This window comes from Electrophorus electricus, chromosome 19, assembly GCF_041902795.1.
Source record: "Electrophorus electricus isolate QZ-2024a chromosome 19, ASM4190279v1, whole genome shotgun sequence".
NCBI classification, from domain to species: Eukaryota; Metazoa; Chordata; class Actinopteri; order Gymnotiformes; family Gymnotidae; genus Electrophorus; species Electrophorus electricus.
Window position 1 is genome coordinate 822,607 of NC_137515.1, and position 27,004 is coordinate 849,610.

The 27,004-nt window shown below is 41.9% G+C and overlaps 1 protein-coding gene across 8 annotated transcripts; it reads left to right on the forward strand.

The window, feature by feature from the left end:
• The first annotated feature begins 806 nt into the window (after positions 1-806).
• Positions 807-26,141, forward strand: rasgrf2a (Ras protein-specific guanine nucleotide-releasing factor 2a). Of its 8 annotated transcripts, none has more exons than XM_081701839.1 (29): positions 807-1,564; positions 4,197-4,303; positions 5,209-5,356; positions 5,506-5,598; positions 5,964-6,217; positions 10,339-10,418; positions 10,609-10,802; positions 10,949-11,058; positions 11,408-11,526; positions 11,657-11,820; positions 12,280-12,346; positions 13,019-13,155; positions 13,590-13,634; positions 13,979-14,061; positions 14,242-14,490; positions 17,296-17,394; positions 17,686-18,032; positions 20,837-20,962; positions 21,183-21,272; positions 21,354-21,460; positions 22,336-22,448; positions 22,701-22,761; positions 23,246-23,349; positions 23,627-23,711; positions 23,988-24,185; positions 24,303-24,382; positions 24,463-24,580; positions 24,702-24,770; positions 25,115-26,141. In XM_081701839.1, the coding sequence occupies exons 1-29, from the start codon at positions 1,286-1,288 to the stop codon at positions 25,211-25,213; spliced, it is 3,825 nt and encodes a 1,274-aa protein (XP_081557965.1). In that variant the 5' UTR covers positions 807-1,285; the 3' UTR covers positions 25,214-26,141. The 8 variants fall into 8 exon arrangements, with proteins under 8 accessions (XP_081557965.1, XP_081557968.1, XP_081557966.1 ...); XM_081701840.1 differs by having other exon boundaries at positions 808-1,564; positions 11,660-11,820; XM_081701842.1 differs by lacking the exon at positions 17,296-17,394.
• The last annotated feature ends 863 nt before the right edge of the window (positions 26,142-27,004 follow it).

A 27,004-nucleotide genomic window follows, 5' to 3' on the forward strand; every position in this document is an offset into this window, starting at 1 on the left:
ATAGAACGGAGTCCCTGCTGCTGCCTCCCCAGAGAAGTGGTCTAGACGCCAGTCTAGTCTGGTACACTTGATGTGCTCCCATCTTGTGGCTGCACATTCTGTGATGGGTGCAGGGAGGGAGTGACATGAATGTTCACATTAGGAGTTTCTCTATTATCTATAGAAAAAAACAAAAACAAGAACACAGCGACAAGCTGGACAAAACCAGAAACATAACAACTGTGGTAAAACTTAAGGCACAGGGAGAGGCACAGTGCAGCAGTAACACTTCTTCTTCCTTGTGCACAACAGCACTGGACGAGCACACCTGTGGGCTTAAACAGACGGGGAAACAACAGGCAAACAAGGGACTGGTCTTTGCAACCAGTTATGCTAGAGATGCTGTGTCTGGCACACCTGGACATTTATGAACAAGCAAAACTAGAAATAAACAACACAAAACAAGCAAAATGTAATTAAACACTGCAGTGAGAAAGATGTTCTTTTAATATGTGTAAGAACAGTTGTCCTGATTATGTATAAAAACTGTCCTTCTGTAATACAGCCTTTCTTCACTGTATTGTGCATTTATTTTCTCATTAAATAAAATGAACTGAATAAACATTTAGCTTGTTAAATCAACGTGCTCTTCTAGACTAAGAAAGGTCCGTGAGCAGAGCGTGAGTCGGAGGTTTCCATATTAACTACAGGAAGTTTTTCTCCATTCCGGTAGAGCACGTGCAAATCTTCATGCTGTGTGTTCCGCGGGCGCGTCTTCACGGTTGATATTCTGCAAGTATATCGTGAGTGCGCGCGACCACACCCTCATTCCGCAAGCGCGTGTTCCGCGAGCACACCTTCATGCCGAAAGCGGTTGTGAGTAACGGCTGGGCCGGCTGGACTCGCCCTCTGGCTGATACGCCAGCCTGGCGCATCCTCGCCAGCAGCCACATCAACACAGCTGCCTCTTTAAGCTGAAAGCCGATTATCGCTGATCTCGGTAGTGAATCCTTTTTACCGTCTGTTCACAGGAACTGTTTTTGATTTATTTTGTATACGAGAAGCGAATATATTTTTGAAAGATTTCAAAAGAATATATATATATTGTTATTGGCCTTTTTTGGACAGCTTTGGGTATCCAAGCGTCTTACAGCTTGCGTTCACATATCAACTTTCGCCAGCCTTTCCGTTTGTACTTGCATTATCTTTTCTTAGACAGATTCAGTTTTTCTTACTTTTTATTTATCTCGTCCAAGTCTGGGAATCATGGGCTCATGCGCAACAGTGTGAGAAACATACCTGCAAAATGCAGAAAAGTGTGCGGTGTAATGAGGGGCACGCACTTTACCTCTCACTGATCGCTCGTAGAGAGGGAATCAAACGTGGCTACCTGAGTAAGAAGACAACCGAAAATAGTCGTTGGAATGAAAAATACTTTGCTCTTCATCAAAACGTACTGTTTTACTTTGAGAATGAGCAGAGCACGCGGCCAACGGGGATTTATCTGTTAGAAGGTTGCACGTGTGAGCGCATGCCCGCGCCGAAAGCACCATCATCTGGTAGAGACAGTTCGGATAAACTGCAGGTATGTCTCCTCATTACGTTGTTACGTACGACGTTCAGAGATTAAAGAAGCAAATAAATTATTGTGTGCTTTCTGCTGAAGTTGTGTGGCACCTGAAAGAGGAGAAAAGTAAGATTGGTTCGTGCATGTGTGTCTGTGTGTGTGTGTGTGTGTGTGTGTGTGAGGGCGCCTTAGTGCTAAATGCCACCGATATCCATTACAGTCAGTTAGGTAAGCCAACCATACATCTTGCCAAGGCCATTTCCACACAGCCTTTCTATGCTTGTGCAGTGTCTGTTGTGTAACCGCACACGTGCCGGTTACCCTCTCTCGCGACACATCTCGGGTTGATCGCCAGAATCTCCCTGACAAACCTCCCAACTCTGGAGCGCGTTCTCAGGCACTGCCCGAGGTCATTTCCTTCCCTCGTTACTTAAGCGCGAAAAGCCACTATTATTGATAGAGCAAGTATTGTGTTTTTACATTTAACTTCGGTCCTAACCTCAGATTGCGGAGCGGCCATCTGTTTAACAGTGCGTGCACAGAATGTAAGCGGCACGAGCTCATCCACCATGTAGGTGAACTGAACAGAGAGGAAGTCCAACCTTGTACTGCTTTGATTCATATTTCTGTAATAATTACCAGATAATTGACAATGCTTGTGACAGTGGTAGCTTAGTGGTTAAGGTGCATGACTAGGTTGCTGGTTCAAGTGCCGCTACTGTTGGGCCCTTGAGCAAGACCCGTAACCCTCAATTACTCACGGTGTACTCAGTCATAATTGTAAGTTGCTTTGGATTTTTAAAAAAGCATCAGCTAAATGCTGTGAATGTTCTGCTGTGACCCCAGTCAGTTTAAGCACTATGGGTTTGGGCTTTAGTGCGTAATAAATGATTTAGTTGCTTTGTACAATTCAAACTTTTCTTCAATATAAAAGCTGTTTTTCTTGTTTCTTATCCTTCAGTAGAAGTTTTAATCATTCTGCTTGTCACCCCGTCATGGCTTGGCTCTGTATATATGAAAAATTAATGAATGTAAAACCATATCATAAATTTAAAATACAGTTACGTTTAACCCTACTTAGCAACGTTCCCTCAGGGAGCTGTTACTGTTTCTTTAGCAGACGGTTTGCCATTTAAGAAACACGGAGCCTCAGATTCAGAAGACTGACAGCAGTCTGAAAGCCCACAAAAAGCCCACAAAGCGTAACTGAGGCAGCCCTTGTGATGTACAAAGCACCCTGCATATTCGTAGCTTATTGAAAGAGGCGTTATAAGATACATTATGTTGTCCATCACAATACAGCCATTGGCGTAGAAGAGAAAAATCAGACTGTATTGGAAGTATGTTACAATTATTTTATATCAAAATCCATGCGTTATATTAAGCTTAGAAATTTTATGGACAATATACAGTAATTACATGCTTATATGTTAAAAGACACACCAGTTCTAGCTATTAGTTAACCAGACAATCCACCTCTTTGACTGGACCTGACAAAGACTCATGCAAATGAGCTATACTTGATAGAACTACCGACAGGCAAATGACTTAGGTTACCATGGACTTAGGTTACCATGGAAATCAGGTTTGATATTATGCTGAAGTGCCACTGTATTATTATGCTCTGAGCACTTGCCACAAAATGTTATGTAAGAAAGCCCACCACCGCCAAATCAGTGGACTCTGGCCACAGATGCTAAACTACATCTTTTTGCCGAGAGCAGCACTAGATTATATTATAGCTCTGGTCTAGAAGCAAAGACCTCTGGAAGCACAGCACCACTGCGCTGTGTTCCAGTTTAAAGTCTGTCTGTCTATTGTCCTGCTGTCCTACTAAGAATAGATGGCCTCCTGATAGCATGTTGCCCCAGGACACTGCTGTTAAAAAGTTACACTGTGTCTGTAAGAAAATAGAGAGAGACATTTTATTAAAATACATCTCCCCCCCCCCCTCAGAGTAAACTGATTACAGTCCTAATGGATATTGAGTCATTTCGATGAATTTGGTTCACAGGTGGATGAAGGATAGAGAGGTGATGTGTTGGTGGACGTGAGACGGCCTGTGATACGTGTGTGTGTGTGTGTGTGTGTGTGGCTCCATTGTTATCTCACAGCATAAACAAGGTCTAACACTGGCTGTTACATGAGTGCACGTGCATACACACACACGCACACACACACTCACTCACTCACTGGCAGACTTGCCATGCACTGAGAGAACGAACAAGCCCTTAAGCCTACATCCTGTAATGTGCACACACACAATCTCAGTCTGCTGCATCAGTACACTTTAGGACATTGTACATAGCACTTTACCCCAGAATCCTCCAAACCACAAGCCTGTAGTTCATACTTACCTGTGTTTTTATTTGAGAATCCTTAAAATCCAATTTGAAGAAAAATGTTTAAAAAAAGAAAATTTTATATATATATATATATATATATATATATATATATATATATATATATGTATATATATATAGATAGATAGATAGATAGATAGATAGATAGATAGATAGATAGATAGATATATGACCAACAGCATGACCAATGTTTCCATTAATGTCCCAACCACCAAACGCGCAGGCATCATAGAATGTCACCTGCTGCGCGTGATTAATGGTCGTTTCTTTGTGCGTCCTCCCCGAAGCATTGTTTCCTGGTCGTCTTCGGCCACGATGGCCAGAAACCTCTGGAGCTGCGAACCAAGGACGACGAGGACTGCGCTGAGTGGGTGGAGGCCATTCAGAGGGCCAGGTACAGCACTTAAGTGGACGCGTGCAGCCATTTCAGTGGGCTTTTCTGACAAAGAGGCAGCTTATTTAAGTTATAGTGGCTGAGCTCACGAGTATTCCTTGTTGTCCCAGCGGACAACACTAACACGCCACTAATCCTCACTAACACACAAAATCAGACGGTATTTTATGCTGACTCTTCTTATTTTGGCTTTCCTTGCAGAAGAATATGAAAGATCATCACACTGACCTGTTTTAAAATACTCCGTTTTTAGGAGGGTTTATAGATACAGTTCAAATGCAGAGCCAGAGAACAGTTGGACTCATTTGCTGATCCACCCAAATCATTGTGTTTTCCCCCACATACTCTGTGTGTAGCGCTGAACTCTCGGTGCCCTACTGATGCCCTGTGACGCCAGTGTGTAAACATTACATAACAGTGTTGAGGGTGGCACACACAATTCAGTACTTGGGCAATGAGCAGCAGTATACACATTATATACTTATGTATTGTTTTTGTTGTTTTTTCCCTTTCAGGAGTAGTGAAATGAGATAACACATAGAAAAATCTATACATAGATGGAGCTATATTTATTTACTAGACCATTGTGCCCACTAAGTGTCTGGCCCTTATAATAAAAAACAAAACCAAAAAAAAAAACAGTTTTAAGTTACATGTTAGCTGAGTATTAAAGGATAATAAATAAATACTAATTTGCATAACTGCTCTTTTGAAGTCTGGGTCACCACAGTGTTGTTAATATTCTACAAGGGATATTGAACTCACAGTCTACGCAATCGAGTATTTTAAATGGTGGCCTCACAGTTTCACAATGAAAATGAAGTTTGAAGTATTATTTTCACTCTCCTTCTCCTTCTCCGCGTGACCATCCGTTCTTCCTTTCCGGCTCGCCACGCTGTTGCCAGCTACTCCACCCTCGTTGTCGAGCGGGAGGTGCTCATGCAGAAATACATCCACCTGGCGCAGATCCTGGAGACAGAGAAGGTGGCATCCAGTCAGCTTCGCACACAACTGGAGGATCAGCACACGGAGATCGAGAGGCTGAAGGGCGAGGTCAGGAGCTGAAATGGTCTCCTGCGCAGGCCGAGCAGCTATGTTCGTATCCTCAGTGGATGTTCCCAAATAAAAGACCTTTTAGCAGCACATGCACTGCTCGTATGCAAATCACTTTTTAGGCCTGTCTATGTTTTTGTTTATCACAGATTGCTGTCATGAACAAAGCCAAGGAGAAGATGTTACCTTCTCAGTCTAGTCGAGAAGAAAAAGAAAACCCTGATATCGTGAAAATCAAAAAGGTAAATCTTCTGAATTGAAAGGTGGAATTTTATGTCTGCACTACAGACCATCTAGGACCTATTTTTTCAGACATATTTTTGTTTGAGGAACCTTGTGTATTACCTTTACCACCAATAAAACTACTAAACTAGTTTTGCACTCTTTTTCAATTTAGGGGATAGTTCTGTGTTAGTGAAAGTTCATAATGAAGAACATTTATGTATCTTCCACCAAGCCACACAATACTAGAAGTACCTTTATACTTTTTATTCATGGCTGATATAAATGAATCCAGCCAGCATCATCGCGTTAGTGTGTTAGCATTGTTCAATCAGCCCACGTCCTTTTAATGATCCGTGTGCGCGGATCTGCCTTGTGTTTCTAGGTGCAAAGCTTCATGCGTGGCTGGCTTTGTCGAAGGAAATGGAAGCTCATGGTCCAGGACTACATCTGCTCTCCCCACGCAGAGAGCATGAGGACGAGGAACCGGATTGTCTTCAGCATGGTGGAGGCGGAAGCGGAGTACGTGCTCCAGCTGTCTGTCCTGGTCAACTGTTTCCTGCGTCCACTCCGCATGGCCGCCAGCTCAAAGAAGCCTCCCGTCAGCCACGATGATGTCAGCAGCATTTTCCTAAACAGGTGTGGCTGTTGCACATAAATGCTGCTTTAAAGGAAGCCTGATATTATCATAGCACCATAGGCTTCATATTGTACATAAATGCTGTTTTAAAGGAAGCCTGATATTATCATAGCACCATAAGCTTCATATTGCACATAAATGCTGTTTTAAAGGAAGCCTGATATTATCATAGCACCATAGGCTTCATATTGCACATAAATGCTGTTTTAAAGGAAGCCTGATATTATCATAGCACCATAGGCTTCATATTGCACATAAATGCTGTTTTAAAGGAAGCCTGATATTATCATAGCACCATAGGCTTCATATTGTACATAAATGCTGTTTTAAAGGAAGCCTGATATTATCATAGCACCATAGGCTTCATATTGTACATAAATGCTGTTTTAAAGGAAGCCTGGTATTATCATAGCACCATAGGCTTCATATTGCACATAAATGCTGTTTTAAAGGAAGCCTGATATTATCATAGCACCATAGGCTTCATATTGCACATAAATGCTGTTTTAAAGGAAGCCTGATATTATCATAGCACCATAGGCTTCATATTGCACATAAATGCTGTTTTAAAGGAAGCCTGATATTATCATAGCACCATAGGCTTCATATTGCACATAAATGCTGTTTTAAAGGAAGCCTGATATTATCATAGCACCATAGGCTTCATATTGCACATAAATGCTGTTTTAAAGGAAGCCTGATATTATCATAGCACCATAAGCTTCATATTGCACATAAATGCTGTTTTAAAGGAAGCCTGATATTATCATAGCACCATAGGCTTCATATTGCACATAAATGCTGTTTTAAAGGAAGCCTGATATTATCATAGCACCATAGGCTTCATATTGCACATAAATGCTGTTTTAAAGGAAGCCTGATATTATCATAGCACCATAGGCTTCATATTGTACATAAATGCTGTTTTAAAGGAAGCCTGATATTATCATAGCACCATAGGCTTCATATTGTACATAAATGCTGTTTTAAAGGAAGCCTGGTATTATCATAGCACCATAGGCTTCATATTGCACATAAATGCTGTTTTAAAGGAAGCCTGATATTATCATAGCACCATAGGCTTCATATTGCACATAAATGCTGTTTTAAAGGAAGCCTGATATTATCATAGCACCATAGGCTTCATATTGCACATAAATGCTGTTTTAAAGGAAGCCTGATATTATCATAGCACCATAGGCTTCATATTGCACATAAATGCTGTTTTAAAGGAAGCCTGATATTATCATAGCACCATAGGCTTCATATTGCACATAAATGCTGTTTTAAAGGAAGCCTGATATTATCATAGCACCATAGGCTTCATATTGCACATAAATGCTGTTTTAAAGGAAGCCTGATATTATCATAGCACCATAGGCTTCATATTGTACATAAATGCTGTTTTAAAGGAAGCCTGATATTATCATAGCACCATAGGCTTCATATTGCACACAAATGCTGTTTTAAAGGAAGCCTGATATTATCATAGCACCATAGGCTTCATATTGCACATAAATGCTGTTTTAAAGGAAGCCTGATATTATCATAGCACCATAGGCTTCATATTGTACATAAATGCTGTTTTAAAGGAAGCCTGATATTATCATAGCACCATAGGCTTCATATTGTACATAAATGCTGTTTTAAAGGAAGCCTGATATTATCATAGCACCATAGGCTTCATATTGCACATAAATGCTGTTTTAAAGGAAGCCTGATATTATCATAGCACCATAGGCTTCATATTGCACATAAATGCTGTTTTAAAGGAAGCCTGATATTATCATAGCACCATAGGCTTCATATTGCACATAAATGCTGTTTTAAAGGAAGCCTGATATTATCATAGCACCATAGGCTTCATATTGCACATAAATGCTGTTTTAAAGGAAGCCTGATATTATCATAGCACCATAGGCTTCATATTGCACATAAATGCTGTTTTAAAGGAAGCCTGATATTATCATAGCACCATAGGCTTCATATTGCACATAAATGCTGTTTTAAAGGAAGCCTGATATTATCATAGCACCATAGGCTTCATATTGTACATAAATGCTGTTTTAAAGGAAGCCTGGTATTATCATAGCACCATAGGCTTCATATTGCACATAAATGCTGTTTTAAAGGAAGCCTGATATTATCATAGCACCATAGGCTTCATATTGCACATAAATGCTGTTTTAAAGGAAGCCTGATATTATCATAGCACCATAGGCTTCATATTGCACATAAATGCTGTTTTAAAGGAAGCCTGATATTATCATAGCACCATAGGCTTCATATTGCACATAAATGCTGTTTTAAAGGAAGCCTGATATTATCATAGCACCATAGGCTTCATATTGCACATAAATGCTGTTTTAAAGGAAGCCTGATATTATCATAGCACCATAGGCTTCATATTGCACATAAATGCTGTTTTAAAGGAAGCCTGATATTATCATAGCACCATAGGCTTCATATTGCACATAAATGCTGTTTTAAAGGAAGCCTGATATTATCATAGCACCATAGGCTTCATATTGCACATAAATGCTGTTTTAAAGGAAGCCTGATATTATCATAGCACCATAGGCTTCATATTGCACATAAATGCTGTTTTAAAGGAAGCCTGATATTATCATAGCACCATAGGCTTCATATTGCACATAAATGCTGTTTTAAAGGAAGCCTGATATTATCATAGCACCATAGGCTTCATATTGCACATAAATGCTGTTTTAAAGGAAGCCTGATATTATCATAGCACCATAGGCTTCATATTGTACATAAATGCTGTTTTAAAGGAAGCCTGATATTATCATAGCACCATAGGCTTCATATTGTACATAAATGCTGTTTTAAAGGAAGCCTGATATTATCATAGCACCATAGGCTTCATATTGCACATAAATGCTGTTTTAAAGGAAGCCTGATATTATCATAGCACCATAGGCTTCATATTGCACATAAATGCTGTTTTAAAGGAAGCCTGATATTATCATAGCACCATAGGCTTCATATTGCACATAAATGCTGTTTTAAAGGAAGCCTGATATTATCATAGCACCATAAGCTTCATATTGCACATAAATGCTGTTTTAAAGGAAGCCTGATATTATCATAGCACCATAGGCTTCATATTGTACATAAATGCTGTTTTAAAGGAAGCCTGATATTATCATAGCACCATAGGCTTCATATTGTACATAAATGCTGTTTTAAAGGAAGCCTGATATTATCATAGCACCATAGGCTTCATATTGCACATAAATGCTGTTTTAAAGGAAGCCTGATATTATCATAGCACCATAAGCTTCATATTGCACATAAATGCTGTTTTAAAGGAAGCCTGATATTATCATAGCACCATAGGCTTCATATTGCACATAAATGCTGTTTTAAAGGAAGCCTGATATTATCATAGCACCATAAGCTTCATATTGCACATAAATGCTGTTTTAAAGGAAGCCTGATATTATCATAGCACCATAGGCTTCATATTGTACATAAATGCTGTTTTAAAGGAAGCCTGATATTATCATAGCACCATAGGCTTCATATTGTACATAAATGCTGTTTTAAAGGAAGCCTGATATTATCATAGCACCATAGGCTTCATATTGCACATAAATGCTGTTTTAAAGGAAGCCTGATATTATCATAGCACCATAAGCTTCATATTGCACATAAATGCTGTTTTAAAGGAAGCCTGATATTATCATAGCACCATAGGCTTCATATTGTACATAAATGCTGTTTTAAAGGAAGCCTGATATTATCATAGCACCATAGGCTTCATATTGTACATAAATGCTGTTTTAAAGGAAGCCTGATATTATCATAGCACCATAGGCTTCATATTGCACATAAATGCTGTTTTAAAGGAAGCCTGATATTATCATAGCACCATAAGCTTCATATTGCACATAAATGCTGTTTTAAAGGAAGCCTGATATTATCATAGCACCATAGGCTTCATATTGCACATAAATGCTGTTTTAAAGGAAGCCTGGCATTATCATAGCACAGTACGCTCAACCTTACCTTCATTTATCAGAGATCAGTGTTAGAAGTGCTGTGTGTGCGCTAATCATGCTGAACTGCTGACTCAACGGTTTTCTCTTCATTACAGTGAGACTATAATGTTTCTTCATGAGATATTTCACCAAGGTTTAAAAGCAAGAATTGCCAGTTGGCCAACATTAGTTTTAGGTGAGTGCCTTTCACTATAATGTTCTGTTGCAGCCAAAGACAAAGTGATATACCACTTTAAAATCAAATGTGCTTATTGTAAACATATACAGTTCTGTTTGCAGTCACATTCATTGTTCAAACATGAATGTGACCTATGATGAAATGTGTGTAACTCATGCATAAACATGTCCCGCTCATCCTGTTGCAGCTGACCTCTTCGACATCCTGCTGCCCATGCTGAACATCTACCAGGAGTTTGTGCGGAACCACCAGTACAGCCTGCAGGTTCTGGCTAACTGCAAGCAGAACCGGGACTTCGACAAGTTACTGAAGCAGTACGAGTCCAAAGTTGCCTGTGAGGAGCAGATGTTGGAGACATTTCTCACCTACCCCATGTTTCAGGTGTTCATCAGAACCCCTCACAACTCCTCAGCCTGTTGGAGCAGTTTGTAAACTAAAGATATGCGTAGTGTCAAGCAAAACGTTTGTTTTCATAAATGTGCATGTTTTCTTTGGTTTAGCCAATTGAAGTGCTAATTCTGTTCCAGATTCCCCGATATATTATCACACTCCATGAGCTACTAGCCCATACGCCTCATGAACATGTCGAGCGTAAGAGTCTGGAATTTGCCAAGTCGAAGCTGGAGGAGTTGTCCAAGTATGTACTGTCTTATTGAGGGCTGATATTTGACTCATGTTAAACAGAAAAATTCTGCTAAATAGAGATAAAATTAAAATCTTGGTTAGTGTAACTCATTCTCAAAGGTACCATATGCCAAAGAGCGGTTGTAATGTCTTCCTTTAGGCCCAACTACGATGCTTTAAATTGCAAGCAAGCCATTTGAAATCTAGGGGCTGACCAGACTTCACTTCTATATTACATGTTGTTACTAGAGTAATTCCAGTTGAATTGAACCTTAAAAATACCGATGTTTTCCGTATAGGTTGATATACGTAGTTGTAATTTTTTATCCTACACCATGTGGGTTTGATTGACAACTTTTTAGAATGATGCATGACGAAGTGAGTGACACGGAGAACATCCGTAAGAACCTGGCTATTGAGCGGATGATCGTGGAAGGCTGTGACGTTCTCCTGGATACCAGCCAGACCTTCGTACGTCAAGGTGAGCGCTGGATGGGGGGGGCGTATGAAGTAATCATCACTGTCCCAATGCCTCCCTCACTGAGCTAGCCCTGCCGGTTCCTCATGCCACAGTCAACAGCTCTGTCTGCTTGGCTCGCCCTCTCTCTCAGCAGGCACTCTGCTCCAGGTGCCGTCGGCGGAGAAAGGCAAGCTGGGTAAAGTGCGGCTGGGCTCGCTGTCGTTGCGCAAGGAGGCTGAGCGTCAGTGTTTCCTCTTCACCAAACACCTCCTCATCTGCACTCGCACATCTGGTGGCAAGCTGCACTTGCTCAAGGTGAGTCACATAGCCGCACCGCCAGAGGTACACCGTGTGGCCCCTTGCGACCCCGGGTGACTCCGGGCGACCCCGTATATTGCTCTTGTCTGGCCTATAGAGGAACCCATGCAGCTTGTCATTGGTTTCATATAGAACAATGTTTCTCAATCCCAGTCCTCCCTGTCCACAGGGACTCCATGATCTTAGCAGCCAACATGCTCAGACCAGCAGTCAAGAGCACTGAATCCTGGTTTAGTAGTGCTGGATGCTGGAATACAGCATGAATGCAGACCATTTGCAAACAGGAGGACCAGACTGGCAAACACTGTTCTTGAATCTCAAAAGATGACACAAGGGGTTTACAGCATCTGCCCTGAACTGTACTGACATTACTGTATACTGCTATCCTCTGTCGTAATGGATACGTCTCATTAATGCATACTTTGTATTGTACAACTTCTTGCTTATGATTTATAGCAAGGAGGCACACTGTCGCTGATAGAATGCACTCTCGTGGAAGAGCTAGATCTCAGTGATGAGGACTGTAAGTACTGTCTCACTGCAGACTTCACCATGTTATGTGCTGAGGATGTTGAAGAGACCAAGCTTCCAACGAAGTGATTGGTCATAGAAATGTCAGAAGTCACACAGTCACTGAAAAATGTAACTTTAAAGGTGTTTTTTGAAGACTCCAACCATAGAGCAGAGTTCAGGACTGAAGTGAGGTCACATAATTGTCCCATAATTGTTTCTATCTACCGACCTCTGCATTATATCACACTTCCACTCCACCACCCTTCTACCCCAACACCAACCCACAGTTCCTGGCTTAGAGGACCAGTGCATTTACCATTCTACCCTTACACAGAACACAGAATTGGAAACTGCAAACGTTTTTGTTAAGTGAGTTTGTATCTTATAATGGTGTGTATTGTACTATCAGTGAGTACTTCAGCTTTTTTTCAGTTTCCTCATTATGTACCGTTATGCACTATTGATGACATGAAAACCATATTTTACTAATATTTTTTGTGATATGAGAAAAAAAACTGGCATCCTAAAAACTGGCATCTTAAAAACAGACATACTTTGAAATTGTAATGCTTTGCACTTCTTTCAATATTCAATGTAAGCATCTCAAGAAGAGTCACTGTAGAATATTTCTAAATAAACCCTTGGTCATCAGAATAAGCGACTGGGTATTTTGGTCCTTAAGATAACGCTGCAGGTCAGGGCTTTAGCCATCTGGAGTTTAAGGTGGTGGTCGAGCCGGTGAACGCTCCTTCCTTCTCCGTGGTCCTCCTGGCTCCATCTCGCCAGGAGAAAGAAGTCTGGACCAGCGACATTAGCCAGGTAGGCCCCATTCTGTATGACTTTTGTTTCCTCTGGAAAATGCAGAGAAATGCAGCCTAAAGCCTCGAGAATAGCAATACTGGCAATAACTGTGCTGAAGCTGTTGTTGGGTGGTTGTTTTTCTGTAATTCTCCAGATTCATAATGCAGTGGGACTGGTATACAGATTAACACACAGATGCGCACACACATAAGATAGCACATGGAGAGCCTGGTTAAACTTAGCAGCAGGGCCAGAAGCAGGTGTGTCACTGGAGTATTGTGTGTTTTGCGGTGCAGGCAAGCTTGAGGCTCTGGGGGGTTGGAGCTGCTTGTTTTGTTGTAGGCCTGAGGGTGTTTCCAGACCCCCGCCTTCGTTCCACCTGCTCTGTCCCCACTGAACCAAACACTCTGTGGTTTTTTGAGCTTGATCAGCCATGTTGTCTCATGCTATAGTGTGTAGCAACTTTTCAGAGAGAAAATGGAGGGGCATTTAGTCTGGTAAGTCACGTTTAGGGACCTGTTGGCACACTTTACTTTTTGAAGCCGGACCCAGATAATCTCCTCTTAAAGAAAGGTCAGTGGGAGGTCGATCTATCTCAGTATGAGTTTCATTCCACCCTGTCACATATGCACCTAACAGACTGCATATTTGACATTTTAGTTTTAAACTGTGATTATCTAGATAGGAATTCTAAAAGGTTTTGTAGATAAACTTTATGTTTGTTAATAAAGACAGTTATAATTGTTTACATGGAGGGTGTTAGTCACAGTTATATGAGTGAGAGAGGAAGTGAAAATATAAACAAATATAAACCCTTTTTGTTTCCGTGTTGTATACACAGTGTATCGACAATATCCGCTGTAACGGGCTGATCACCAGTGTGTTTGAAGAGAACTCTAAAGTCACTCTGCCGTACATGCTCAAGTAAGCAATAGCAGTTCATTAGACACACAGTTAACATGGCATGAAGGAAAGGTAATGGGGAATCGGTTTCCATGATCAGGGTTAATCAGTGGTCGCTTTTTGCACACCTTATCTCATTAAAGTTGATCTGCCAAAGCGTATTGCACTGTTACTCTAAAACCAAACTGCAAAACACTGCAGGTCAGACGCCCGTCTGCAGAAGGACGACGTGGACATCTGTTTCAGCAAGACGCTGAACTCCTGCAAGGTGCCACAGATCCGCTACGCCAGCGTGGAGCGTCTGCTGGAGCGCCTCACCGACCTGCGCTTCCTCTCCATCGACTTCCTCAACACCTTCCTGCACACCTACCGCATCTTTACCACAGCAACCGTTGTCATGGACAAGCTGGCCGACATCTACAAGAAGCCCTTCACCTCCATCCCTGTCAGGTCAGGCATCATGGGAGGAAAGTGCTTAGACAGAGTGTGTGCATTTAAATGCTATGTCAACAGCAAACTTCAGGTTTGCAGCTAGGCACCTGTTTATTGTGTTACCATGGTAATGGTAATTTTTGCTGGCTATTGACTTATAGTACCTGTTGTGGTCTGCAGCACACACAGATGGGTTGCTTTTTCATTTTCACTTCTTTATCTGTCATCAATGGCCTTGACTTGCCATTAACACCTAAATAGAGGTCAAACCCACTATTCTTCGTTACCACAGAAATTGACTTTGAAATCGCATCTTATGCTTCATTAAAATGTATACTCTCCACTCATCTGTGAATTATGCACAATTTAGAAGGACAGCACAAACTATGGGATTAACTTTCATACTGCTGAAACGTAATTAGAGAATATGACATGCTAAAATGGCAGCTAATCCCATGGCCAGATTAACCATACAGGATATTGGCTGCAGCCCAGGGCCACACAAGCAAAAGAGGTCTTTGTATCAATAGGTGAAAAAGAAGACAAGTACAGGCACGTTTTTGGCATTTCTTTTGTATTCTTGCCATCACTTGAGACAGAAGTCTATTAAGTTCATTTATTATTAGGTTCTATTTATTGTTTAGCATTTCATCAGATAAGACAGCAAAATGTATTAAATGATGGCACCTCTTACAGGAAAGTTTAGAGTCATGTCCACAAAGTGAAAACTGCAGCAAGAGAATCAAGTAGGAGCTAATAATATATAATAATATATATAATATATAAAAGTAAATTAACCATGTGTGTCAGAGGTGATCCAGCAACTGTCATTTTTCGCAGTCATGTGCCATAATCCTGTTCAATTGTGTGGCTTTTCTTTTTTTTGTTTTTTTTTGTTTTTGTGTTGCATTGCAATTAGTGTAGGCATACTGTCATTACTATTGTTTCATACTGGCCCATTCATTATGCTGTCGTTTATACACTGACGTACATGACGTAAGAGTCATGGTCATAGCAGCATGTAGATTGATTATAAAGTGGAGTTACCTCAGGATGGCTTGGAAACACCCACACCTGCAGAAGCTGTGAGGTATTGATGAGGCTGGACACTGGCCAGCATGCTCATGGCAAGGCGACGTGAATTATCGGGTGTTTGAACAAGGATGGTGTTTGCTAGACAGATGAGACATTCAGATTCAGAAGTTGTGTAGGCATTGAACATTCCTTGGTCCACAGTGCCATGTGTGTACAGGAATATATCATAGAAGACATTATGACCCACAGTGGACAGCACAGTGTCTGCCAACGGGTGCTTAATGATCATGACTAGTAGCTAGAATCGTCTGTGCTAACAGAAAAGCCACTCTGGCAGAAATCACATCTACAATCAATGCAGGATGCTTTACGTGCATCTGCCACAGGTCAGGACAGCTTTCTTTAGCTTCCATGAGATATTGGTGCAGAAAACCCACCGGAGTGGTTCTTAACACCACTATGTGGGACACAGTGTCTCTCCTGGGCTCATGTGATTGCTAACTGGTCCCTAGAGGACTGGCAACATGTGGCGGGGACTGTTGAGTCACAATACCATTTGTTTGGGGCTGATGGCAGGGTTTGTGTGTGGCACAGGCCCCATGAAGCCATGAACCCAGTTGTTGAGGCACCGTGCAGGCTGGTGGTGATTCCATATTGGTGTGGGTGTGTTCTCATGGATTGGGTCCACTGGTACACCTACACGTTTCATTGACCAGTGCCTGTTACATTTTACTGCTTAGTGATAATGGTCCCCCACAATGATGGGATATTCCAGCAGGATAGTGCGCCATGCCGTTGGTCCCATGTTGTTCAGAATTGGTTGGAGGAGCATTCTGGAATGTTTCGATGAATGGTGTATCCTGCGCGTGCGTCTGACATGAGCACTATCAAGCATTTACGGGATGTGGTGGAGAAATCCATTTGCACCCGAAATCCTGCACCTACAAATGCCATGGAGCTGTGGGTGGAGTTGTGGGCTGTGGGTGGCTTAACATCCCTCTAGATGCCGTCCATCCACTTGTGGAATCGATGCCACATCGAGTTTGCTGAACTTCTCCAGGCTACAGGGGGACAGGGTCCTACAGGATAGTAGTTCCTCTCCCACTTTTGGCATGTCAGTGTATATTGGGTATATAAAATCTTTAGTTTATGAGGGTCTCAAATTTTTCATAGTTTAGGGCCACAAAAGGGCAGAATTCATGTGTGAGTAATCTGATGTGTAACCAGCTAGCTTACTTTAGCTGGCACATTAGCCAAAATCATTAGTTTGTAATTGATATATACATAGTTAATATGAAAATATAGAAGTATTTTCTCACATTTGTGTTTCTATGTGTTCTGTCTTTTTCAGCAAATTTAATAAGTCATCTGGGTTCTTGTAATTGGGTCTATATTATTTCTGCAGTGTGAACATACTGATCTTATTATTTCTGCAGTGTGAACATACTAATCACTCACTCATACAAAAATGAATTATTATAGTATAGAAGTACACAATTCCAGAGTCCGTGTATACGAACACCCTATAGTTCAATTTATGTTTTAGTCTGTGTTTGTACCAAAAATTAAGATTAAAAAGTGTAAAGCTTGTTCACACCACAATCAGAAGACATGACCAGACATACCTTAATTGCTGTCTACGTAGTCAAATGTACTAATGTTACAGTTCTGTAAACCATACCAGGAGTGTGAGTTTGTTTGGAGTGTATTGGTAGTGTGGGCAGTGCAGTTGCCGCTAATGCACACTGCCCCCTCCCTCCCCTCTCCTTGCCTCATTCTCACTGTCAGTCTCAGGGTTCAGTACCAATCATCTGACCGTTTGTCCATCTCGTCAGTCTGTCCAGACTTCAGCCTGAAGATCACAAGGCCCACCCTGGACCAGTCCAAGTAAACGCATCTGTCTGTCTCTCCCTCGCCTTTGGTCTGTCCTCCTACAGTGCCCTTTGGGTACTGTGGCTAAGGGTCACTAACTTTTATAGCACAACTGTTGGGATGGGACATACATCACACTCCATCGCAGCACAGCCAGAACACCCACTACGAATGCTGAATTCACAGAGGCTTCTAGGAAATATGAGTCAGAAGGCAGATTTGAATGTGCATTATGTAGTGCATAGTCTGTCCTCTCTCTCCCTCCATCTCTCTTTCTTTCACCCCTCCTCCCATCTCGTCCCTCAGGTCCCTCGAGCTCTTCTTTGCAAGCAGCCAGGGCCCCTGGGGCTGCGAGCAGCTGAACAACAAGTCCCCTCGCCTTTCGCGCAAGTTCTCGTCAGCCCCGCCCCTCTGTGTAGCCTCCCTCACCGCCTCGCCAGTGCACTCACGCAAGCTATCGCTCAGTTCCCCGGTGGGCGGGGTCAGGGCCGGCACTCTGGACTCTTCCCCGCCTCCCACCTGCCCCAGGGCCCCTCTGAACCTGAGCTGGGGCCCGAGCTCACCTGAGTTGGGCCCCCCCATGCCGGAGGAGGCAGGCGAGCTGCCTCGCGTCGACGCCTTCTGTGGGAAGGTTCGGAGAAGCATACGACGGGGTGAGTCTTGCTTGTGTGTGTATACACCTTCAACTGTATGAGTTCAGCACTGCCAACACGTTTGAAATGTAATCATCAAAAAGGAATGTTTACATATTATTACTATATGAGTTACTATAATAAATGTAAATATTATGACATAATAATGTGATTAATGTGAGATAAATTATGGCACTATTAATATACAGTTTTCGTCATTATAGCATTATAAACCAGCACATGAAAAAACCAATATGGCGTTCAGTGTCTGATTAGAAATACATTTGACTAGACAGTATTTACATCTGAATCTATAACCATGTTGGAATTATGGCTTCATACACAGTCAGGGGGGCAGAAGTAACTGAAGAGTTTGTTGTTTTTCAAAAGGTCTTGTGTCACTGCATCACTGGTTCACGCAAACGAGAGCTAATAAAAGGTCCATGATGACAAGCCCATGTTACATCTGCATCTGGTCTCTGTGCCAGTAAAACAGGAAAAAAGAAATGACAAAATTGTTAGGGGTGTCAAAATGAGGTGTTTGGTAAGTGCCAATGACCTTAGCTGGAGTCGACAACGTGGCTGACCCTGGAGGACCACTGTAGTGGCCAAAGAGTAATTTAAGTCTTAAAGGGAAAATGTTGAAAAGATTAAGAATACCAATCAGCATGTAGGAATAGACATGTCAGATCTGTTCTAGAGAGAATATTATTGCACAGATTACCACAGAAGGGTTTACCACAGAAGGGTTACCAATACCAAGCCTCCTGAAAACAAAAAGTACAAAGACAAAGAGTAGTTGAATGATAGGAAATAAGAAAACAAAAATCAGAATAAAAGAACAGAAGTCTGCATCAGTCCCGAAGGCTGCGCCAACTCTTTTTGAAAATGCGCATGTCACAGAGCATTTGACCGTCAGCCGTCCACTGACGCTGCTGTATGGTCCCTTAACTTCTCCCTTACTTTTAGTTCCTACACTGGTTCATTTAGGAGATCCGTGTTTGTCGTGTTTTCTAGACTGGATGTTCTTCTCAGCTTTCTTCACATTCAGACATCTATCGACCAACATTTTTTTAACACCTACTATCACAACATGTGCAAATATTAATTTCTGTAAAAGCTTGCTCGCTCACTCACCTCTGGTCTCACAATTATTCTCACACCATCAGTTCCGCTCAAGATAAGAACCTGCTCTTATTTTGCAATCTGCTTTATTGATCTCAGCTTCATTCACACACACCCTACACAACACTTCTCTTGTGCGATCCAACACCCGGCAGGTCCCCCCCCCCCTTGACTATAATGAAAAATTAGTCCCAAGAGCGCCTCCTATAGTAAAAATATCAACACTTTGGGCCCCACAGTGACATGGTGGCATGGTCATGTATAGACAGTAGTGAACCAACTCTCTTGTCTTCTGGCTTTGTCACTCCCATGACCTGTCCTGCACTGAGCAAGCATTTCACTCAATGAAGACAAGACTCAAGGCAAACATGACTACAGTTGGGCATTTGAGCCCTGCCTGGGTAGTTGGGTCAGCTTTAGGTCAGCAGAGGTGTTCTTCCAGCATCGATGGGACATGCAGTCACCCACGCATGCAAAGAACATGTGTTCACTGATGGCTTCTTCTCCTCTGCAGAGAGAGCATGTGAAGGGGCTTTCCGTCATTCTGATCTCATTCATAACAAAAAACTGAGGACAGTGGTGGTGTACAACTAATTTATTTATGTTCTTCATCTTTAGAGTGGTCATCAGAGTGATTAGCGTGACTTTCTGAGGTTCCTGCCATGTTCTGGTTGAATAAGCAAGTTATTCCCAGAGTTTTCACGTCAAACGTATTGTGTACATAGCCTGTCCAATTTAATAGCACATATTAACCAAAGAACACACATATGTTAGTTGCACACTGACAGGTTTATTTCTGCATTAGCAGGTTCAGTGGGAGAAGCATTCCTTCATGCATCACATGAGGGTCATGCGTAATAAAAATTGTGCCATTTGCTCTGCTGCCACCAAGGGGTCAAGTGTATGAGATGTCATGTTTTATTCAAGGTTCTAGAACATTCTACCTACTGCAACTGCATTCTGAACCTTTCCTTACTTTAAGGTCGCTTGACTGTTACATAAATGTCACAACCTGCAGAGTAGTCTGCCAGTGTCAATTGTGTAACAGTCAACATTACCCCTTAATAAGTCCAGGTTTTTTTTTTCCCTTAATAAGTCCAGAGCCATCAGACCTCTACAACTTGTCCAGAAGGCAGCAGCATGACTGGTCTTCAATCTTTCGAAGTTCACACACATCACTCTGCTGCTGCACTCCCTTCATTGGCTTCTAGTAGCTGCATGCATCAGATTTAAAACCTTGATGTTTGCCTACAGAGCCAAAAATGGACAAACCCCCGATCTGTACCTCGAGTACTTCGAACCTCAAGTACGGCTTGGCTTGAAACACCAAGACAAGCATGGAGACTATGCACTGTCCTGGCTCCTAAATGGTGGAACAAACTTCTGCAGGCTGTCCGGACAGCAGAGTATCTTGCAGAAGACCCATCTATTTGTGGAATATTTAAATGACCACTGATTCTGCTCCTATGTTGACTAACTGAAACTCTAGTACTTATTGTTTATTACACTGATGTTGTATGAGATATATATGTTTTGCACTTCTAGGCATCAGCAGTGATCCCTGTATTTCTACAGTGTTCTAGTTCATTGGTATATTGGACTGGCTAGGACACATTCTATGAGTAAATGACAAAGCACTTTTGTAAGTTGTTCTGGATAACAGTTTCTGCTAAATGCCGTAAATGTAAATTGCTTGCCAGCTGTCTTAGAGTCTGCATCACTGGATAAGTTCATTCCGGAGATGACCACTCCTACTGAGGCGGGTGACCTGTCCCCGTGCCGCTCACCCTCCACTCCCCATCACCTCCTTCACAGACAGCCTGGGGGTATGGGAATAAAGTTATGCTTCAATATTTATGATGTCAGGAATTTTGTTTTAACAGTACAATATTATTATATGTGTGTAAAGCCTCACATAACACTTCTGTAGGCTTCATACACTAACTTTTGTTTAGTGAAGCCACACCACCCTCAAACTCAACACTGTCAAACCCCACCGTGCTTCCGTGACTGATGCCGACCCCTCGCCTCACTGATGTCTGATAGGTCCATCGGCGGAAGGCTCGCGCTGCGCCATGTCTCCAGCCTCAGCTTTCGCCATCGCCACGGCAGCAGCCGGTCACACCGGCCTGCAAGGTCAGCCAGTGCCACCACACGCCGGCAGCTACGCCTGCCTCCAGCTCACCCTAAAGCTGCTCTGATGCTCGCTCTCAACAGGCTTCACCAGCACGGAGAAGTCGCATGACAAGGAGTTCCTCATCCGCAGAGCTGCCACCAACAGGGTGCTGAACGTCCTGCGTCACTGGGTTTCCAAGCACGCACAGGTCTGAGACCTCAGCCCCCTCCTCACACATGCTGCAGGATTCACCTTCGTTACCACACGAGGGATTTATGTTGTTATAAGCTGAGGCAGTGAAGCAGCACTCTACGTTTTCTATGATACAGAATGAACGGCAATGTTTTTATTATTCACGGTAAAGTCTGAATGCAAGAACAATCTACAATATGAGGAGATAAATATGGCATATGATTTTAATGGTTTGTATATTGTATGTTTTTGATGGTCGTGGTATCAAAACATATCAACATGGACCTTTGTTAGTTGCACTTGAAAATGAGGAATCTGAATATAAACATTGTGTAGATATACTATACATAGTCTGGCTTTAAGGCCAGGACATATTTTTTTCATTTCCGACTGCATAAAATTCTCATAATGGCGCGCTCGTGCCCTACTGTGAGTCCGTAGGGTCAGTGGTCCCACACGCACACACTGTGGCCCCTGATACCCTGACCCTGCTCTTGAACCCAGCACCATGCGTCTGTAATGATGGCATGACACCATGTGTCCCAGGGCATGACGCTGTTCACAGCAGTACCTGGGTGTGTCAGGTCTGAGCAAGCACATGGCATGCTGGGAGTTTTTTACAAAGTGCCTGATGGAAGTAGCTTTTTCATCTTCTTCCAGACACCATTCTTCCTGTGTTAAGCCTGTGCATGCTGTGTCAAGGTGACAGCTTATTTATCGAGAATATATTGATTCAGTTCCATCAATATAGTGTTATCTTATTCCAGTCCATGTTATTGTCTATGGTCTAATATGTGTGTGTGTGTGTGTGTGTGTGTGTGTGTGTGTGTGTGTGTGTGCGTGTGTGTGCGTGTGTGCGCATGCGTGCATGTGTATGTGCGTGTTCTACAGGACTTTGATACGAACCGTGAACTGAAGTCTGGGGTGATCACCCTGCTGGAGGAGGTGTTACGGGATCCTGACCTGCTGTCTCAGGAAAGAAAAGCCACAGCAAACATACTAAGGTTGGGCCTTTGCATTCGCCTCATCAGTTCATATACAGAATACGGAGCAAATGAGCATCTGAACTACTGTTCTGCTATGTTTTACGTCTTATCTGAGTGGCATCTTACCTGAATGACATCTTAGCAGTATTGACTGCCACAGCTGCTCCAGGGCAAGGAGAGCCTAACATACTCCCATTAATACAACACAGCGGATACCTGCCTAACACACGTGTGTCTAGTGTAGCTCTTTTTGTCTCTTCTCTGCTTCAGTGCCCTTTCCCAGGAAGAGCCAGAAGACTCCCAGCTCAAGATCCAAGACATTCTCCAACTGGTGAGCACTGCTTCTAGACATCAGAGGACGTGTTCTGCGCTCTGCCTACAAAGCGAGTGCCTCGCATGAGGTGTAGCCACTCTATTTATTTGATTTGTCCTTGAATTGCGAAGCAGAAAGGTTGTCTGCTGCTTTGCGTCTTCTTGGTAACCTGAGCTGCAGTGCATCAGAGCTAAATCCCCCTTCCCAACGTCAGTTTTTGCCTTAGCCCGGTCAGACAATTATTTCTGATGACTAAGCTGATTAGCTAGACATGCTAGCTCTAGTAAGGGGTTTAATACTTTAAGCTGTATAACAGGTGTGCAATTTAGAATACCATAATTAGTACAGATAATTAAGGATAAGCCTTCACAGGTGCATTTAATGTATACGAAGATCGTCTCCCTGTTGTCGTGTGTGTGTGCGTGTGTGTGTGTGTGTGTGTGTGTGTGTGTGTGTGTGTGTGTGTGTGTGTGTGTGTGTGTGTGTGTGTGTGTGCTTCCAGGCTGAATACCCCAGAGCAGAGTGTTTTGAGTCTCTCTCTGCCATGGAGCTAGCGGAGCAGATCACTCTGCTGGACCATGTGGTGTTCAAGAGCATTCCATATGAGTGAGTTCTCCTCCCTGCCCTTCTGTATAGGCTGCTATAGACATGAACCCAAGTAACTGAATAACCGTATCATTTCTGTACTCTTGCTCAAGACAACAGAGCTGGATACTGAGAGGAAATGTTGTGTTTTACATGTTACTCTTGTACTGATTGAGATATGGAAGCTTCCTTAATGACCAAAACAATGTGTTTGTTTGATAAAGTTTACTTACGTATGTATTTTAATTCAAAGTAACTCGCTCCTAAACAAACTTTAAAAACATGTTGCTCTCAACAGGGAGTTTCTTGGTCAAGGTTGGATGAAAGTAAACAAAAATGAGAAGACTCCATATATCATGAAGACAAGCCAGCACTTCAATGATGTGAGTGTGCAATTCATTTAAAAACAAAAACAAAACAGACACACAACAGCCACCTTCTAGCCGCTGAAGTCTCATTGTCTCTCTCTCCTGCTACATCTCTATCCTTATTTCTCTGTCTGTCTCTCTCTCCTGCTACCTCTCTATCCTTATTTCTCTGTCTGTCTCTCTCTCCTGCTACCTCTCTATCCTTATTTCTCTGTCTGTCTCTCTCTCCTGCTACCTCTCTATCCTTATTTCTCTGTCTGTCTGTCTCTCCTGGCCTCTGCTTGTCTTCAGATGAGTAATCTGGTAGCATCTCAGATCATGACGCATGCGGACGCTAACTCCAGGGCCAGCTCCATTGAGAAATGGCTGGCTGTGGCCGATATCTGTCGCTGCCTGAACAACTTCAATGGCGTGTTAGAGATTATGTCCGCTCTCAACCGCAGCGCCATCTACAGGCTGAAAAAGACTTGGGCCAAGGTCTGCAAGCAGGTGGGGGCATCTTCAGTTAAGCCACATTTCAGTTGTTTGCTTGTGTATCTGAAACTGCCCGGTTGTGCTCGGGTCATGCTGGGTCACAGACTCTAAATTTAAAATGTTTCCTGTCAGACCAAAGCCCTTATGGACAGGCTGCAGAAGATTGTGTCATCTGAAGGGAGATTTAAAAACTTAAGGGAAACCCTTAAAAAGTAAGTTTGTAATTTTTTAAGAACTGTTATTCAATAAATAACTATAAATAAATGACCTATATGATTTTATCCACCCACAGTTGCAATCCTCCATGTGTACCCTATCTTGGCCTGTACCTCACAGACTTGGCATTTATAGAAGAAGGTACACCCAACTTTACAGAGGAGGGCCTTGTCAACTTCTCCAAAATGAGAATGGTAGGCCTAAACCTTGTTCTTACTGGTCCACAGCTCGACCGTATAAGCCCATTCGTTTTAAGGTTGGTTGAGGCCTCATCTTTTTTGCACTGCGTAAGGTTACGAATGCTTTATTCTGCAGATTTCTCACATCATACGAGAGATTCGGCAGTTTCAGCAGGCCCCCTACAGGATAGAACATCAACCCAAGGTATCTCAGTTTGATAAAACATCAACCCAAAGTATCTCAGTTTGCAGATTTTCCTCTGAGCTTCCAGAGTTTAGAGCTCTGGTTCCTCTTACTCACAAAAAGTATTGCTATGGATCTGTGCTATCTCATTTGGCTAATTATCCATCTTGGATAATGGTGAATATTGATTGATACACCAGATTACAATTACTTAACTACACTTTACTAGATTACTACAGGTACTTTTTAGCAGGAATAAACATTTGAACCTGTAACATAAAATCTGTGGCTAAGATCTGGGTCTTCTCATGACTAGGATTCTGATGACCCTTTAGAAATTAATAATCTGTCTCCTTTCTGCCAAGGTGACACAATTTTTACTAGACAAAAGCCTTGTAATGGATGAGGACACTTTGTACGAGCTATCTTTAAAGATCGAACCGAGACTTCCACCTGCCAACTGACAGCTGCAATGGAATTCTCCTGCTTCCATTCTGGCCAATAGTATGTGAAGTATGAAGATTTTGCTCTTAAATCATTGCCAGTGAAAACTTTTAAGAAGCTTTAAGATGCGTGTGGGCATGAGCTTGGCAGTACTGGGGGCCCAGGCACATGGAGTTCAGCAGAGACAAGAATCCTGGTTCCAGGTCCAACATGTGGACTGAAGTATCCAGGACCTAGGGGAGGACCACATTTATACAGGGTTCAGGGACGTCATAAAAACAGCTTCTCTCTGCTTTGTTAAAAGGTACAGTTTATATAACAGTACAGATACAGATACAACTATTTAAGATTCGTCTTATGACTAACATTACATACGTTTGGAAAATTAGTAATATTTCACTACTCAGGTCATAATGTGCCTTTGAATACATATCTGAATACATAATAGATGTTTCAGTTCATAGTTCATAGTGAGAGACAAGTTTAGGATTTTATGATCTTCAAAATACATGGCACCAACAATAGTACATCACAAGAATGTCAGTAAAACGCAATAACTTTGGGAACTGAGGCGAGACAAGCCTTTAAGAGGAGAGTTCCAGATCCACATTGTTGGAGAAGCATTATTTTCTTCTGTTTTAAATGTCTATCAAGTGTTCAGTATGGTGTCCAACAGTCCCATGAATGTGATACCTACTGGAGAATACTGAAACAGAAATTTTAAGTTTAGTTTTATACCCTGCTAACCACCTTTATTGTCTATGAATATATGTTGATTCATACTTGTGATTATACTATACATTAAAAATGTTACATGAATGTGTATTTTTTATTGCAATCATCTGTTTACTTCAAATTTTAAAATTTTGTCCATGTTGTCTTCAAGGCATGTATTTATGTAAATGCATTCTCACCTCGTGCTCAGAAATAATAAATTATAATAAGTGAGATATTTTTAATTTGCTGTTACAAAAGCTCTTCCTGTGAAGAGACGTGACCAGGAAGTAGGGTGCTGTGTCTCTGTAACTAAGAACGTTTTATTAACAACAAAACAAGAATGAACCAAAACAAAACACACTAGACCAAACCAGTATAGCAAACAGCGTAACACTGCAAACACTGGCGACATATGTACATAATGTGTGGAACACACGTGGACAAACGCAGACTAACATACAAGCACTTAAATATACATGCTAATGATGAGTGTACATTCCATTTAAGGACAATTTGGAACTCTCCAAACCCTACAGGACTTCCACAGTTATTTTATGCTCCTTAGTTCAGATGACTCATATCGGTCAGGTATAGTAAGACCATTCAAACATTTCCAGGTGTTTTCATCTCTGGAAATTAGGTGGAGGGGTCCGTGCTGTGATACTTCCTAGTTATTAAAACAAATGTAGCATATGCACCTTTGTCCAAGGGCACGTGGAAATGTTTGAATGGTCTTACTATACCTGACTGATATAAGTCATCTGAACTAAAGGTGCATAAAATAACTGGAAGTCCTTTAGTGTTTCGAGAGATCCAGAACCCCAAAATGTCCTTCAAAGTGTTTATGGGTAAGATGATTTATTTGTTTTTCTCTGTATGTGAAATGTCTTTTTCTTTATGTATAAATGTCTGTGCAAGAAAATATGTTCTTATTATGTTTCTGGGTTTTTTTTGTTGTTGTTGTTGTTGTTTTAAATTAGATTAACAATCTAAAAGCATCTCCAAAACTTGAGAACAGTGGTGTAGGTTGTGTGTAAAGGGGGTTTTTTTTCAGCAAATTTTTTATTTTAACATAACATAGTCATATTACCATG

Coding starts and splice junctions, on each gene's coding strand:
- rasgrf2a (XM_081701839.1), top strand. CDS start 1,286: ATGCAGAAAAGTGTGCGGTGTAATGAGGGGCACGCACTTTACCTCTCA. Junction 24,186..24,302: donor GGGCCAAGGTCTGCAAGCAG/GTGGGGGCATCT, acceptor GTTTCCTGTCAG/ACCAAAGCCCTTATGGACAG. Junction 24,771..25,114: donor GGATAGAACATCAACCCAAG/GTATCTCAGTTT, acceptor CTTTCTGCCAAG/GTGACACAATTTTTACTAGA.